The 15,835-nt window shown below is 47.6% G+C and overlaps 1 protein-coding gene across 3 annotated transcripts in view; it reads left to right on the top strand.

The window, feature by feature from the left end:
• CHD7 (chromodomain helicase DNA binding protein 7) overlaps window positions 1-14,871 on the top strand; it is a 177,842-nt gene extending 162,971 nt beyond the window's left edge. For 2 of the 3 annotated variants that reach the window (XM_029222949.1, XM_029222948.1), the window contains exons 27-37: window positions 208-280; window positions 440-497; window positions 1,187-1,415; window positions 1,647-2,617; window positions 3,389-3,549; window positions 5,716-5,943; window positions 6,172-6,615; window positions 9,661-9,882; window positions 11,147-11,287; window positions 11,507-11,611; window positions 12,928-14,871. In XM_029222949.1, coding sequence (XP_029078782.1) covers window positions 208-280; window positions 440-497; window positions 1,187-1,415; window positions 1,647-2,617; window positions 3,389-3,549; window positions 5,716-5,943; window positions 6,172-6,615; window positions 9,661-9,882; window positions 11,147-11,287; window positions 11,507-11,611; window positions 12,928-13,884 — 3,589 coding nt within the window. In that variant the 3' untranslated portion in view covers window positions 13,885-14,871. The remainder of the gene's footprint in view (window positions 1-207; window positions 281-439; window positions 498-1,186; window positions 1,416-1,646; window positions 2,618-3,388; window positions 3,550-5,715; window positions 5,944-6,171; window positions 6,616-9,660; window positions 9,883-11,146; window positions 11,288-11,506; window positions 11,612-12,927) is intronic. The other variant, XM_029222950.1, reaches the window with a different exon arrangement.
• Window positions 14,872-15,835: the final 964 nt, after the last annotated feature.

The raw sequence follows: 15,835 nt of genomic DNA, 5'->3' as shown, positions 1-15,835 counted from the left end.
CACACACACACACACACACACACACACACACACACACACACACACACCCTACCCCTCATGGCTGCACGATTTGAATACCGACAGAGTCGCTTTGGATGTCAGACTCAGAATTCAAAGTAGCATCAGGCGGGTTGTTACTCTTTCCCAGGCTCCCTTCAGTCTCTTGCTAATCAGTGTGATTTAAACATTTTTTTAAATTTTATATAGGGGAGAATTTGATAGAGAAGATGAAGACCCAGAATATAAACCAACCAGAACGCCGTTCAAGGATGAAATAGATGTAAGAACTTGAGTACATTGACTTTTACGGCACCAGTAAAATATTGTATGCTCATATAAGACTTGTTAAACTTTATAGATAACGGCCTTTTCTTTAAAAGATAAAAGCAAAATAAAACCGCAAATTAAAATAATTTCTCTTTCTCGCTTTGCTTTTGAGGAATTTGCAAATTCTCCTCCAGAAGATAAGGAAGAACCCATGGAAATACGCGGCCCAGGTATGACTCCCTGAAAGCCGGGGGGAGCAGGGCTGAAGAGTGGGGTGCAGGCCTTGCCTTGCAGCTGGACTGCTGCCGCTTCACCACGGCGGTGTCTTCAAGTGCCGCTTCATCTATGCTGACTCACCTCTTTTGTGAAGAATTCTAATGCCTGTTTATTCTCGGTTTTTCATTCTGTTGAATTTCTTTGATAAAGTAACTATTTTTTGGATTAAGATAATTTACATATTTATGTTTCAAATCAGGTGGTGAAAACTTTTAAGCATCTTTAGAAGTACAGCTCTTACAAACAGGGCATTTGTTAAGTATCTGCCAGTTTATTGAGACACTACTACCCTTTTTTCCTAATGTCAGATCATTAGCTAACAATCATGTGATTGTTTTTTACGTTCAAGATTATCACATTACAGGAGAGCACCCTTATCACGTAGTCTGTGGCACAAAGTATGTTTCTTTATGTAGGATTGACGTACGACCTTGGTTTTTTCCCCCTAAGGAGCTGAGAAAGAAATGGTTTACAAGTTCCACACTAACATCACTCCTTATTTATATTTTAAAAACGAGAGCACTACGATGCCCTTTCCCATGCTGCCATTTGAATGTTAGCAAGTCGTCTCGTTTTGCTGGGAAACCCTGTGTATGGCGAGGTTATGGCTACGCATTCAGAAATCTTCTCTTCGATTCCCCAGGCAAGCACAGCGAGGGCAGCGCTGAGTTAGGCCAGCTGTACTGGCCCAATACCTCGACCCTGACCACCCGTCTGCGCAGGCTCATTACCGCCTATCAGCGCAGCTATAAAAGGCAGCAGATGAGGCAGGAGGCCCTGATGAAGACCGACCGGCGGAGACGGCGGCCCCGGGAGGAAGTGCGGGCCCTGGAAGCTGAAAGGGAGGCTATAATATCGGAGAAACGGCAGAAGTGAGTTTCCGAGGGTCTACCAGCGCCTGGTACCTTGCCCTCTCCTCTGTTCTTCTGCACCCGCGGGAGGCAGACATCGCAGGCAAGATAACCGCCGTCAAAGCGCCCCGCCGCCCCCCCCAGAAAGAGACAAGCCCTGTGAATTAAGTTCAGGGCAAACGAGGAAAAGCAGTAATAAACGTGAAGCCTTTTTACGCAGCCCAAGTCCGGCTAACGTCTCCTTTCTGACAGGTGGACGAGACGGGAAGAGGCGGACTTTTACCGCGTGGTGTCCACGTTTGGGGTTATTTTTGACCCGGCGAAACAGCAGTTCGACTGGAACCAATTCCGAGCCTTTGCCAGGCTTGACAAGAAGTCCGATGAGAGTCTGGAGAAGTACTTCAGCTGCTTCGTGGCCATGTGCCGGCGGGTGTGTCGCGTGCCCGCCAAGCCAGATGGCGGTAGGTTCGCCGGGCACGGAACAGCGGGGCGGGGGAGGGGCGGGCGCCCTCGGGTGACACGCGCTCCCCCTGCCGCAGAGCCGCCCGACCTGCCCTCGGCGATCGAGCCCATCACGGAGGAGCGCGCCTCGCGCACCCTGTATCGCATCGAGCTGCTGCGGAAGATCCGCGAGCAGGTGCTGCGCCACCCGCAGCTGGCCGAGCGGCTCCGGCTCTGCCAGCCCAGCCTGGACCTGCCCGAGTGGTGGGAGTGCGGCAGGCACGACCGGGACCTGCTGGTGGGCGCCGCCAAGCACGGGGTCAGTCGCACGGACTACCACATCCTCAACGACCCCGAGCTCTCCTTCCTGGACGCGCACAAAACTTTCGCCCAGACCCGAGGGGCGGCCGGCGCCCCGGCCCTGAGCGCTCTGGCCCTGGGCTTTGGCCAGATGCCCGCCGCCGCCGCCAACGCCACCGCCACCGCCACCGCCGCCCCCACCGCCGCCCCGGGCCAGGAGGAGAAGGCGGGAGGGGCGGAGGCCAAGGCCGGGGAGGGGGGGGAGGCCGAGGCAGAGGAGGAGGAGGCCGAGGGCGGCGGGAAGGACCGGAAGCAGGACCGCGAGGCCGAGGCCGAGCCCGGCGCTGGGAAGAGCGATCCGAGAGGGGCGGAGGTCGGTGCGGACATGGGGCCCAAGTCCATTTCAGAAAAGGGTTCCGAGGAGGACGAAGAGGAAAAGCTGGAGGACGATGACAAGTCGGAAGAGTCTTCCCAGCCCGAAGGTAACTCCTGGCCCTTCAGGCCTCTCCTGACCCCATCCCCGCAGGTGTCTTCCTGTCATGTGACTGGTGCTCTTCGCCCCCCCCCCCCCCCCGGTCGTTTTTTAAAGGTAATGAGCGTACATTTCTTTCTGTGAAGGAATAGTGTCAGGTTATGCCTAGATGTACGTTTTGCTCTGATATGATGTGTGAGCATGCTATTTCGAACGACTTAACTTCCCAGAAGGAGGGTTTTACAGACACTAACAATTTTAAAACAAATGATGCTTTATATTTCATTCCGAAGTAAAGGGTGGGAGTAGAATCTGGGAAGAACCAGTTCTCTTCCTAAGTCCCAGGTAGGTTGCCGTACCTGCCACGAAGGAAAAGTGAAGCGCCGCGTTGTACTTTTCTGCTGGAGCTGCGGCTCGGAACTGTGGCCAACGCATTAGTCCTTTTCCTGGTGGAGGAACAGAGGCTCTGCTGGGTCAGAGGCTTGGCTGTCGATTCAGCCGCCTATGAGACTTGTTCGCAGGATGCCTGACGACTAGTGAGACGTAAGGTCCCTAAGCCTCTACTTCCTCATCTGTAAAACAGGAATGACACCGTCTACGTGAAAGGGCCCTTGCAAGCTTTAAGCGACAAGACTTGTAACATGCCTAATACCATTGTAGCCGCAGTAGGTACTCGATAAAATGGAGCTCATCAGCATTCAGATATTAAATCATGTCTTTTCTACACTCCCTTTCCAGCGATATGCTGGTTGTGAGCGATGCACATTAACTCATTTCTCAGCAGGAACTGTCTCGAGAGGGAAGAATTTTGATGAAGAGAGCAATGCTTCCATGAGCACTGCTAGGGATGAGACCCGAGACGGATTCTACATGGAGGATGGAGATCCGTCCGTAGCTCAGCTCCTTCATGAAAGAACGTTTGCCTTCTCATTTTGGCCTAAGGTCGGTGGGGTTTTGTTGTTGTTGTTGTTTTGGTGACCAAAAAAGAATAGGGTGGAGGAAATCATTCTAGCTTGATTTTTCAACTAATTTTAAGGTAAACTCTAACACAGTGTATGAAGATTGTAGATTTTTCTTGTGTTTTTAAAAGAACGATCTGGGAAAGCCCAAAGAAAAAATTCTGTGGAATAACTTTTTTAATAGGATAGGAAAGGTGCCAGGAAGCAAAGCGAATAAGAAAAAAGAACTGTTCATAAGGATCTTTGCTTCCTCACGGTGTTTTAGATTATTTGTCTAGTACCGTCTATGGATTATTGTTTCAAAAGACTCACCCATCTGACAAAATAAAATGTGTGAATCTTTTTTAAAAAGAATTTTTTATTGTGGTAAAAGACACATACCGTGAAATTTACAATCTTGACTGTTTTTAAGTGTGTAGTTGGGTAGAGTTAAATATTTTCAGGTTGTTGTAAAAGAGACCCCCAGGACTTCTTTTTATCTTGCAGGACTGAAACTCCTTCCCCGTAGATGAACTCCCCTGCCCCACTGCCCCTAGACAACTACTATTCTACTTTCTGTTTCTGTGAACTTGACTACTTTAGCTTAGATACCTCATATAAGTGGAATCATACAGTACTAGTTCTTTTATGACTGGTTTATTTCACTTAGTGTAATGTCCTCAAGGTCCATCTGTGTCAAAGCATGTAACAGGATTTCCTTCTGTTTTAAGGCTGAGTAATATTCTGTCCTGTGTATATACCACATTTTCTTTATCCATTCATCCATCATTGGGACTTTTGGGTACCTTCCTCCTCTTGGCTTATTATGGTGCTACGGTAAATGTGAATGGACTAATGTCTCTTTGAGACCCTGCTTTCATTTCTTTTGGAAACATACCCATAAGTGGTATTGCTGGATCATGTGATGGTTCTATTTTTAATTTGGGGGGGAACCTCTGTACTGTTTTCCACAGCCATTGTACCATTTTGTAATCCCAACAACAATGCCCGATGGAACCTGTGTGTACTTTAAAACTGTGTGTTTCGGGTTTTTTTTAAATCCTGAAGCAGAACTTTCAGATTTAAGACAACTTCATACATTTGGAACCCTGTAATCTTCTGAACTGGGGAGAGGGTGGGCGTTGACCCATTTGCTCGAATACATTATGAGATAATTCCAAATGTAGTTATCTATAACCCAAAAGCAAAGTAGAAATTACTTTTTTGGCTAACTGGCATAATTTTACAATAAATCCCTATGTAATTTGGGTCTGTTTCTCAGGGTGGAGAGATAATCATCCTAATCACCATAACAGGGCTGTGTCTGGTTTAAAACAAACAACACAGAAAAGGCTTCCTTCGACTCATCCCCGGGCTGCTCTCCCATAGTATTAATTGTGAAAGAAACACTGTGAACTTTTTAACTGAAGAGTGTACTATCGGAGACATTTTTTTTTTCCTCTGTATGCTCCCTTATTTCCCCTGTTTTGCTAGTCTGCCTTATTGAGTTGAGAAGGCAGCTTCCCAGGTAAGCCGAAAGGTCTATAGTAGCAGGCTTTTAATCTATGGAAACTGGGTCCAAGAGCTGTAATTAGACATTTTTAAAGGACACGCTTCAATGAAACTTGAAGTGATAATAGGTGGGAGATGCAAATTGACGCTCATTAGGTGTTCCTAGGTTGGTGCCCATTCGTAATGCTGAACTTTATTAATAGTGACGCTAATGATGTCCCACTTCCTGGGACAGGCTGCAGTCCAGCCTGGGGACTGAAGCACGAGAGCGTCGAGAAGCTGACTGCAGGCTTCCGCTGTCACCTGCTGACGTGCACCAACAATCTTTAAGCCTACACGACAGTTACTTGTAAAACATGGGGACATTTTAGAGGTGGTGGTTATGTAACGTTCTCTCGTTTGTGTGATTCATTGTTCATAATTGAAAAATGCTGAGTCTTATGTGTTGCGGTCACCTTCAGGCCTCACGCCAGAGTAAAGTGGTTCTGGTGGGTTTGGTTTATTTCCATGCTTGTTTGCTTTTTGTTTACTTTTGCTTTTCGCTCGCCCGTCTGCTTTTAAGCCTTTTCTGCTCTTCAGCGTCTCAGTGGATGTATTCATCCCGTAATTTTCACCAGGTCTTTGTTACAGTTTCGTGTGGCTTTTCTTCTCCCTCCAGGATCGAGTAATGATAAACCGATTAGACAACATCTGTGAAGCAGTGTTGAAAGGCAAATGGCCGGTAAATAGGCGCCAGATGTTTGATTTCCAGGGCCTCATCCCCGGCTACACGCCCCCCACTGCCGACAGCCCCCTGCAGAAGAGGAGCCTGGCCGAGCTCTCCATGGTGGGCCAGGCGAGCATCAGCGGCAGCGAGGACCTCACCGCTTCCCCTCAGTTGTCCAAGGTCAGTTAGAGCGCTTTGCTGGTGCCGCTTAAAGATAAGCTCCCTTGACTCGGTTTGGAAGCTCATGTTCGCTGGTCCTGCTGAGAACTAAGGAGGCGGCTGTTTCCTCAGCTCCGTTCAGCAGCCTCGGATGTTTAATTCCTTAAGCTTCTCGTTCCCGCTTTCCGCGAGCCGGCCCGTGCAGCAGGTGCAGTTTTGGCTCACTCTTGTGTTGGGATTTCTCAACAGGAAGACGCCCTCAACCTCTCCGTCCCTCGCCAGAGGAGGAGGAGGAGGAGAAAGATCGAAATCGAGGCCGAAAGAGCTGCCAAGCGGCGAAACCTCATGGAGATGGTTGCCCAGCTGCGGGAGAATCAGGTGGTCTCGGAAAACGGACAAGAGAAAGTTGTCGATTTATCAAAGGCCTCGAGAGAGGCAGCAAGCTCTACCTCAAATTTTTCATCTCTTACTTCAAAGTTTATCTTGCCTAATGTCTCGGCGCCCATGTCTGATGCCTTTAAGACTCAAATGGAGCTGCTCCAGGCAGGCCTGTCCCGCACGCCTGCCAGGCATCTGCTCAACGGCTCCCTTGTGGACGGAGAGCCTCCCATGAAGAGGAGGCGGGGAAGGAGGAAAAACGTGGAGGGCCTCGACCTGCTGTTCATGAGCCACAAACGGACGTCATTGAGTGCAGTAAGTCCAGGGGCTGGCTCCTCCCCGCGTGCCCGTGCCCGCGCCGGCGGCCCGGGTCCCGGCTCTGCTGCCCACTCCGGGGCACGCGCCCCTCGGTGACGCGGCGCAAAAGCCGGCCCCTTCCGCTAAAGAAGCAGTCGCGATGGACAGAGCCGTGGTTCTGAGCCAGAAAACTGTGTTGAGCGTTGACTCAGATCACTCGGCCTGAACCATGGGTAGCTTGAGGATTTATTCTGCCCAAGATCCTAATATATTGATCACTCTCGGAAGAGTAGCCCAAAACAAAAACATGTTCTTCTGAGCCTGTAATCATTAGCTCTGAACCCTCGAGGTGGAAAAAGCTTCTGCTCTTAAAAGTATCCATCTGTTTGGGGCCTGGCGTTTATTAGATTCGTTCAGTTTCAGACTTAAGATTTTTGTTCGCATGCAAAGCTAGTGATTGCAAATTCTCTTGCCTCCAGAAACAGATATTTAAAAAATCTCAACTGAATTGAGACCTGTGCTAGTTTAGGTTTGCAAGAAATACGTGTGTCAGTGGATTTTGTCATTTTCTTCTTCAATTCAAAGGAAATGAGTGCAGTGTAATCAAAATAACTCTCTTCCCTAATCCGCTTCAACCACTCACCTAAAAAAGTGCCGCCCAACTAACGATGAGGTTTTACCCCAGAGAACCCGATTACACGAAGTCTTTTTAAAGCACTGAAATTGGTACAAGGTACTGTAAGCCTTTGGATTTGAAACCCGAATCAGCACAGAGGTGCTGGAGCTCCTGCCCGAGGAGGTGGGATGCCGGCGGCCGGCCCATCCCCTGGGCGGCGGGACACAGTTTGGGAAACACCGAGGGGAGACGTTTGTTTCAATATGTTTTTCCTTATTTCATTCCTGTTATTATTTCCCCAGTTTTTATTTCTTGAATTTAGAGGAAACTTAATAAAAGAGTAGGGAAGGCGTGGTCAAGTTAGAGTCTCGAAGTGACAAAATAGCCTCTTCACTGAAACTGGCCCCTAGCGGGGTCTGTTTAAACCAGAAGCATCCGGGTGGTTAAAAGGTAATTTTCAAAACTCGCTACAAATGTACCAGGGGTAGCAATGGTCATTTTTGTCGATCATCTGACTACTTCTAGAATCTTGAAAAATACACCTCACAGTGGATCAGCTGTGATTGTTTTTTCCCTAAGTTAAAATGCCGTTTCTAGGTGTGTGGTCCCCAAAGTGGCATCGCCAGCCGTTAGCTTCCTGCTGGGGACCACGCTGATGCTTTGATAGGTTTTGTTCACTGAACAAACATCAGCAAATCGGGGAGTTCCTGCAGCTCACACACGGCTTCATTTACTGTCTTTCAATTTGAATCTCACGTTTGTCTGTGGACCCAGGGTCAGGGATTAACAGTCAGCGCGACCAAGTGCTCCTTCCTATTGTAGTTGTACACCCTATATTAAACTCACGGCTGACTTTATTCATTCACATATTTTAAGCTGTCCCTAGGAATTTGTTTTTTTCCCTGAAGTCATATTTAGCAACCTGGCTCAAAACTCCTAACAGATGTTAAGAGAATGTATTTTAATATATATATATATTTTTTTAACTCTTAACTGTTGGAATTTGGGGATTCCTCATTGGGTATTATAGAGGGTTATGTGCATGCACATAAAATACAAGGAGAATGCTGATTGGTCTGTAAATAAACTGAGTAGTGAAGAGGTATAGAGGTCGGCAAGGTTACTTGTGTGGAACAAGACAGATCCCAAAATCTTGTGTTAGCATTCAAACTGGAGACCACTGTGCAGCCGTGAAAAGTAAGTTAAGTTGTGAGAGCCAACCCCGCCCTGTGCCAGGCACGGGGGACGCGAAGAATAAAGGCCCGACGGGTGCTTGCACCAGAGAACTCAGTGTATAAGATGGGTGACAGATAAATAACAGCATATCACTGTTGTGAGAAGTCCCTGGGGTACTTTGAAAACCCAAAGGAAGCATGGGACTGGAGGAGGTGGATATGGGGAGAAACAGATGGGGCAGTTTCCCTGGAGTTGGTCATACCTTGGTGAAAGTTTGAAGGTTGTATGGGGGTAAGTCATTTGAAAAGAGGGGGCGGGGAGAGCATGTGCAGAGGGACTGAGGCCAGAGAGAGCCTATCGTGTCTGGTGAACTGAAAGTTACTGGCCAGGGAATTTGGTGAGGAGGCAGCTTCGGCAGAGATGACCTTGCCGACAAGGTAGGCTGCGAATCACGGAGGGCTGTGATTTTTATGCTAAAGAACTTGGATTTTATCCTGAAGGTGATGCGGGTTCACTTATCAAAATAGCTTAAACAGGGGAATGATGTAACATGATTTTGGAGCAGAGTGGAGGTTGGATTAAAGAAGGGTGGAACTAGAATCAGGTGGACCGTTTAGGAGTAATGCAGTGATACAGGTGGTCAGTGACGGAGACCTGAACCAAAGCGGGAACAGTAGGGATGGACAGATGGGCCTCACTGAAGACGTCTGCAGGTTGAAATAACGGAGTTTGAGGACCAGTGGCTGGGCGATGGTAGAGTCTCAACTCTAACTCAACTCCAGTTAGCATTGATCTTTCCAGTGTTGCCACACACGCCTAATACGAACTATGGTACTACTGACAAAAGTGTGCTGATCACAGAGTGCCACAAAGCTAGGTATAAACTGGCTTTGGGAACATTCCTTTAATTATAATTTCTTTAATGATGCTATCCAGGGATCCCCAAAAGAGATTGAGAGGCTACCTTTCATCCATATCGGGCTCAGGCTCCACTGCCCGTGTCATGCTCCTAGCGGCTTGCTTAAGATCTCAAGCATGGAGCGGCGATGGACTGTGAATTTTCTACCCCATTACTAATTCTACAGTGTGAAGAATGATACACGTTCCGTCTTCTCATTTAATAGCTGTTCCCAAACCGCCGTTGTTTCAAGTAACTTTCTTCCCTTTATGATCAGAGATCCATTATGCTAGGCTGGCATCTCCTCGGGCTAGGATGTTGTCAGGATCTCTCTCTTCATGTGAGAATTCCGACCATTGTCAACTTTCTGCAGGAGGATGCTGAGGTGACCAAAGCTTTTGAAGAAGATATAGAGACCCCACCTACAAGAAACATTCCTTCTCCTGGACAGCTGGACCCAGACACGCGGATCCCTGTTATAAACCTCGAAGATGGGACTAGGCTGGTGGGGGAAGAAGCTCCTAAAAATAAGGACTTAGTTGAATGGCTGAAGCTGCATCCCGCTTACACTGTTGATATGCCAAGTTACGTACCAGTGAGTATCACAGAGTGTAGAGTTGGGAGGATTCTTGCTCAGTCAGTCCATTTCCTTCTCCCATGCGACGGAGCAATCCGTGGTCCCTCTGCCTTTCACTTGACTGTCTCGTCATCTCGGACGTTTCCCAGCTTTTGTCATTGTATATTCTACATTAGGGAAACTAGCTTCAGGTCCGTCGTACGTGAAGGGCAGCCTTGTACTTCTTTGAAGACGCCTAGTATGCATTTCCTTGCTTTTTCCTTCTCCCACCAAGTAGATGTGGTTTTTTTTCTGTTACTCTTCACATGGCGTGGTTTCCAGGGGGGTCTCGTTATTGGGAAGACACTCCCCAACGTGCTCTAATTGGTCTCTGGACTGGGTCTGCCTAGCACAGAATATTAGGAAGCTGTTACTGCAGAGATCTGAGCCGCTAACACAGCCCAAGACTTTTTAGCTTCTTTCTTAAACAGCTAACACTCAATGCCGTTTATTAAACATGAGACAGGATCTCCAGATGATTTGTCACTTAAACTGCTTGCGAGCTAGCTGTGCACATGTCTTATGTCCTATAACTTATGAGATTGAATTTCTTTTTTTTTTTTTTTTTTTTTTTTTTGCGGTACGCGGGCCTCTCACTGCTGTGGTCTCTCCCGTTGCGGAGCGCAGGCTCAGCGGCCATGGCTCACGGGCCCAGCCGCTCTGCGGCATGTGGGATCTTCCCGGACCGGGGCACGAACCCGTGTCCCCTGCATCGGCAGGCGGACTCTCAGCCACTGCGCCACCAGGGAAGCCCTGAATTTTTGAAAACTTAAGTGTAGGAGTTTACATTTTATCTTGTTGAGTTCCTGCCACTCAGAATGCACCCTCCTGCAAAGGCTCTTTTATCCCTTGGGTTGTTTCTCCTCATGTACAGTCGCACGTCGTAGATGTGAGATCACCTCTGTATCCACTCAAGTCTCTTGAGTAGAGATCAGCAAAGGTACCAGAGAAAGTTTCCTTTTCAAATACCATGACTTGGTTAAACATTTGAAGAAAAGATTTTAAGCAAGTTATTGAGAGATAAAAGGAAAAGCATGTTCTCCGCTTCTAAGTTTGTTCCTTAAGTAAAGGAAAAAGAGAATAGTCTTTCCTTTCAAAGGAAACTATGGTTTCTAATAATTAAAATGATTCTTGAAACTTCCATAGTAATTGAAAATGGCTTGACTGTTCTGTTTGTCATTTATATAGGAAAGAATAAGTACTAAGTACAATTTTACTAAATATGTTTTTTGTTTTTTTGCAGAAGAATGCAGATGTGCTGTTTTCCTCATTTCAGAAACCGAAACAGAAACGACACAGATGTCGAAACCCTAATAAATTGGATATAAACACTTTGACAGGAGAAGAAAGGGTGCCTGTTGTCAATAAACGAAATGGGAAGAAGGTAAACATTGGGAAAGGGAATTGATCTCTATGTGATTTCTTTTCCCAGAAAGAAGTGTTTTTATTCTGACATCTTTTATAGGGGAAAAGAATCATGTTTCTTCCAGAATACATGTATATTTATATGATCTGTGTATGTATATGTGTAGATATACAGACGGGAGGGGGAGAGGGAAGGATTTGTCTGTTTCTAAATCATTTTCCGAACGCCACTCCCTAGATGGGTGGAGCTATGGCGCCTCCGATGAAGGATCTACCCCGGTGGCTGGAAGAAAACCCCGAGTTTGCAGTTGCCCCAGACTGGACCGATATAGTCAAGCAGTCTGTAAGTACAGACTCTGCCTTTCTGTCCAGAAAGGTATCTGTACAAAACTGTTTTCCTGAATTTTTCTTTATTTTCTGTGGGCCATTAATTATTCAGTGATAACTTATTCTTGGCTTAAAGGAGTTGACATAATGCATCATTTTCATACATCATTAATACATCATCATTCCTTGTATCATCAATATGTCATTAATCCACCAAGGTGGATTAATTTGACAGCTCTGATTTAAAGGGATTGTATAGAAATATACATGCACAGTCTTAGAGGCAGACTTGCTCCAGGGAGGAATGCCCCAGGTAAACGTGGCTAACAGCATCTGTGGAACGGAATTTATGGTGGTTGAGATCCTTAAGATTAACTGTGATTTCTGATTTTAAAATAAACAAATGAAAAAATACAGCAGTTCTGCCTAAGCATTAATTTCACTGTTTCTTTTTTAAATTAATGTGTTTAAACGTCTTGATTTCTTTTTGTCTGTCTGTTTAAAGTATACAGTAAAAGTGCTTCCTTTTCTTTTGGTATACAGTTCTATCAGTCTTCACACATGGATGGTTTCTTGACCGGCCACCATAATCAGAATACAGACAGTTCTGTGACTCCCCCAAATTCCTTTGTATTATTCTCTGTCCCCACCCCTAGCCCAGGGCAACCACTCGCTGATCTGTTCTCCATCCCTAGAGGTTTTGTCTTTTTGAGGATGTCACCTAAACAGAAGCATAAATTACGTACCCTTTTTGAGACAGCTTCCTTCACTCATCACACTGAGATTCATCCAAGTGGTTACATGTGTCACAGGTTTCGCTGCTGCTCAGGCTCCTGAGTGTGGATGTACCCCTGGGTGTGGTTACCCATCACCCATGGAAGGACATCTGGGCTATTTTCAGACTTTGACAGTTATGAGTAGAACTGCTATAAACATTCATGTACAGGTTTTTGTGTGAACATGAGTTTTTGTTTCTCCAGGGTAGATACTAAAATATAACTTTAATTAAATTTTCCATAGTTTTCCACTTCCTTCTGATGTGCTATTTCTCGAGTTAGCTAATGGATGCAGATATCTTGACATTTACCTCACCGATAGAGTAGCCTTTAACATTTTTTTCTGCAATTCAACATAATTCGGTGAGCTGTGTAATGCTAAAAAAGAGAAGTTTTGCTTTCCGAGGTCTGCTCCTTGAGCTTCTAGAATGGAAATAATTGCTTGTGTATTTCCATTACGAATGTCAGTGTTCAGTCCATCACAGAGGCCCGCGTGGAAATGAGGTATTCTTCCGAAGCTTTTGATAGCCCCTGTTTGCCTCTCCCTTCCTTTCAGGGTTTCGTTCCTGAGTCGATGTTTGACCGTCTTCTCACCGGACCCGTGGTGCGGGGAGAAGGGGCGAGCCGGCGGGGACGGAGGCCCAAAAGTGAAATCGCCCGCGCCGCCGCCGCCGCCGCCGCCGTGGCCTCCACGTCGGGCATCAACCCCCTGCTGGTGAACAGCCTGTTCGCTGGGATGGACCTGACGAGCCTGCAGAGCCTCCAGAACCTCCAGTCTCTGCAGCTGGCCGGCCTCATGGGCTTCCCTCCGGGACTGGCCACGGCCACAGCCGCTGCCGCCGCCGCCGCCGGAGGCGACACCAAGAACCCGGCCGCCGTGCTGCCCCTGGTGCTGCCGGGCGTGGCCGGCCTGCCCAGCATGTTCGGGCTGGGCGGGCTGCTCAACACCCCGCTGTCCGCCGCCGCCGCCGCCGCCGCAGCCGCCGCTGCCGGCAACACCGCGGCCGCGGCCGGCCCCGCGGAGCCGGAAGACGGCGCGTGCAAAGCGGAGGAGAAGGGCAACGAGAACGAGGACGAGAACAAGGACTCGGAGAAAAGCACAGACGCCGTTCCGGGCCCGGACTCTGCGAATGGATCTGTTGGTGCTGCTACTGCCCCGGCCGGCCTGCCCTCCAACCCGCTCGCCTTCAACCCCTTCCTCCTGTCCACCATGGCCCCGGGCCTCTTCTACCCGTCCATGTTTCTACCTCCGGGACTGGGGGGATTGACGCTGCCGGGCTTCCCCGCCTTGGCGGGACTGCAGAACGCCGTGGGCTCCGGCGACGACAAGGCTCCCGACAAGGCCGAGGGGGGCGCCTTTCAGGAAGAGGAGACCCTCGAGGGCAGCGACGCCGAGGAGAGCCTGGACAAGACGGCGGAGTCCTCAGTCTTAGAAGACGAGATAGCACAGGGCGAAGAGCTAGACTCACTCGACGGGGGGGACGAAATAGAAAACAATGAAAATGATGGATAACCAGTACCAGTTTTCAGTTAAAGTGTTTAAAACTTTTGACAAGTGGTAGTCCTACTGTTTACACTCGCAGTTAATGTTCATACCTAGTTTTATAAGCTGTTCTGTAACATAGTGTAGCAAAAGAAAAAAAAGTCCAAGTCATGTTATACAGGTGTGTCAAAAGGTATCTTGGTCATTAAGTATTGTGCAGTGCATTATTTATTATCCCTAGGAGAGATGAAATTTGAGAGATGATCGTGTCTTTTTAAGGAAACTTACATAATGCTCTGCTTTTTTTTTTTGTTTTTCTTTTCCTTTTCTTTTGGTACCATTGGTATTATAATAAAGAGCAATTTGTAACCAAGTGGCACGAATGGAAGGAAGTGCTGCTCAAAGGAAGTATGAAGTTATATATTTAATTTTTTAATTTTAATTTTTTTGCTGTGAAGGTCAAGATGAAATTTACCATACATATCATCCTTGCTCATTTGTTTCCCTTTTTGACTACACGGGGGTTCCCGCACTTGCGCATCACACACATCCACACACTCTGACAATCTCCACCTTAGTGTGAACGTCTCTGTCCCGAGGCGCAGCAATAATAAGGCAGCTGTTGAATGTGAAGGGTCCCTTTGGAAATTAACCTACTGGGAGGGTTCTTGCCAGACAGAACTGCAGTTCCATTGTCTCGTGGTCTTGTAATGCACTGGTATAAACAAAATAAATAGATGAATAAATAAAGAGTGAGAGAAGAGAGAATCAGGTACCTTTTTTAAATTAAAGGACTTCGTTACTTTAGCCACAAGCTAAAACAGCATTACCTCAGCTCTAAACTAGCCTTGAAGTTTACAGACATGACTTTGTAAATGTCTTGTTTTTCTTTGTTGTGATGTCCTTTTATTTTTTTTTCCTTTGAAAACTGCTATCATGTAAGATAAAATGTAAATTGCTGCCAACTGTAGTAATGATGCTTTTAATAAAAGTGACCCATGATATGCAGAGATGTAATCATAGAATGTAGTAGGGGAGGGGAACTGGTTTCACTCTATTTTTTGTATTCGCAATAGATGCAAATACAGCATTCTGGCCTTTGTACCGTTTCTTGATATATCCTCCTATACCAGATTAGCTGTTGGTAATACGCTCAACTGATTGTCTTCCGCCTAGACTGGAAGAAAAACCTCACATTACCTTGACATAATTCCACTCCAGATATCTCAACAGAACCACACGCAGAAACCTCCCATTACTCCCTCAAAAGGCCACCCGAGGCCGAGACTACTTAAAAAACGTGTGCAGCGTCTGATAATGTGGTACACCGAGGAACAAAGGGTCAAGAGAAAAATGAGGCTTTAATAGGCGCAATATCTGGGTCATTTATCCTCGGTTAATGGGTAGAAAAACACAATGCCGTGGTGTCAGCAAGGGACGCAAAGGCACTCTGGTGTCCTCAGGACCCGGGCTCGGTGCCAGCGTCACGGAGCCCCACGTAGGACGAGCAGGGACCCGCTGCAGCAAGCGCAGGCGAGCGCGAGGACGCGCACGCACGCACGCAATGCAGGTACGCGCACGCACACGCGCACGTGCAGGTACGCGCACGCACGGGCTGGGAGCCGCTGGTTCGTGCACGCCTTCGTGACCTCTGAGGTTCAAGGTAAGCTAGAATTTGAGCTGCTCTGTTTTCACCTTGTAATGTCACCTGACCAAACATAAAGCCCCGTGTCCCTGCAGTTAAAAAGGAGGGGAAGAGAGGGTGAGGGGTGGTCTGTGGTGGCTCCCTGCACGCCGCCCCCGGGACGCGCCCAGCCCGTCCCCCGCCCGACGTGGCACGAGACAGGCTGTCCGAGTCCCTTTTAGATAACGAGGTTCCGTGAATTAGCATCGCAAGATGAAAATATACCCGTGATGATTCTGGAAAAAGAGCTCCGTGAAGCCTCCACCTCAGACGCCCCGTGGTGGCTTCACCTGTCAC

This window comes from Monodon monoceros, unplaced genomic scaffold (genome assembly GCF_005190385.1).
Source record: "Monodon monoceros isolate NGI ecotype Baffin Bay Population unplaced genomic scaffold, NGI_Narwhal_1 Super_Scaffold_14, whole genome shotgun sequence".
NCBI lineage: Eukaryota > Metazoa > Chordata > Mammalia > Artiodactyla > Monodontidae > Monodon > Monodon monoceros.
The sequence above is the reverse complement of the archived record's forward strand: the minus strand, read 5'-3'. Positions and strand labels throughout refer to the sequence as shown.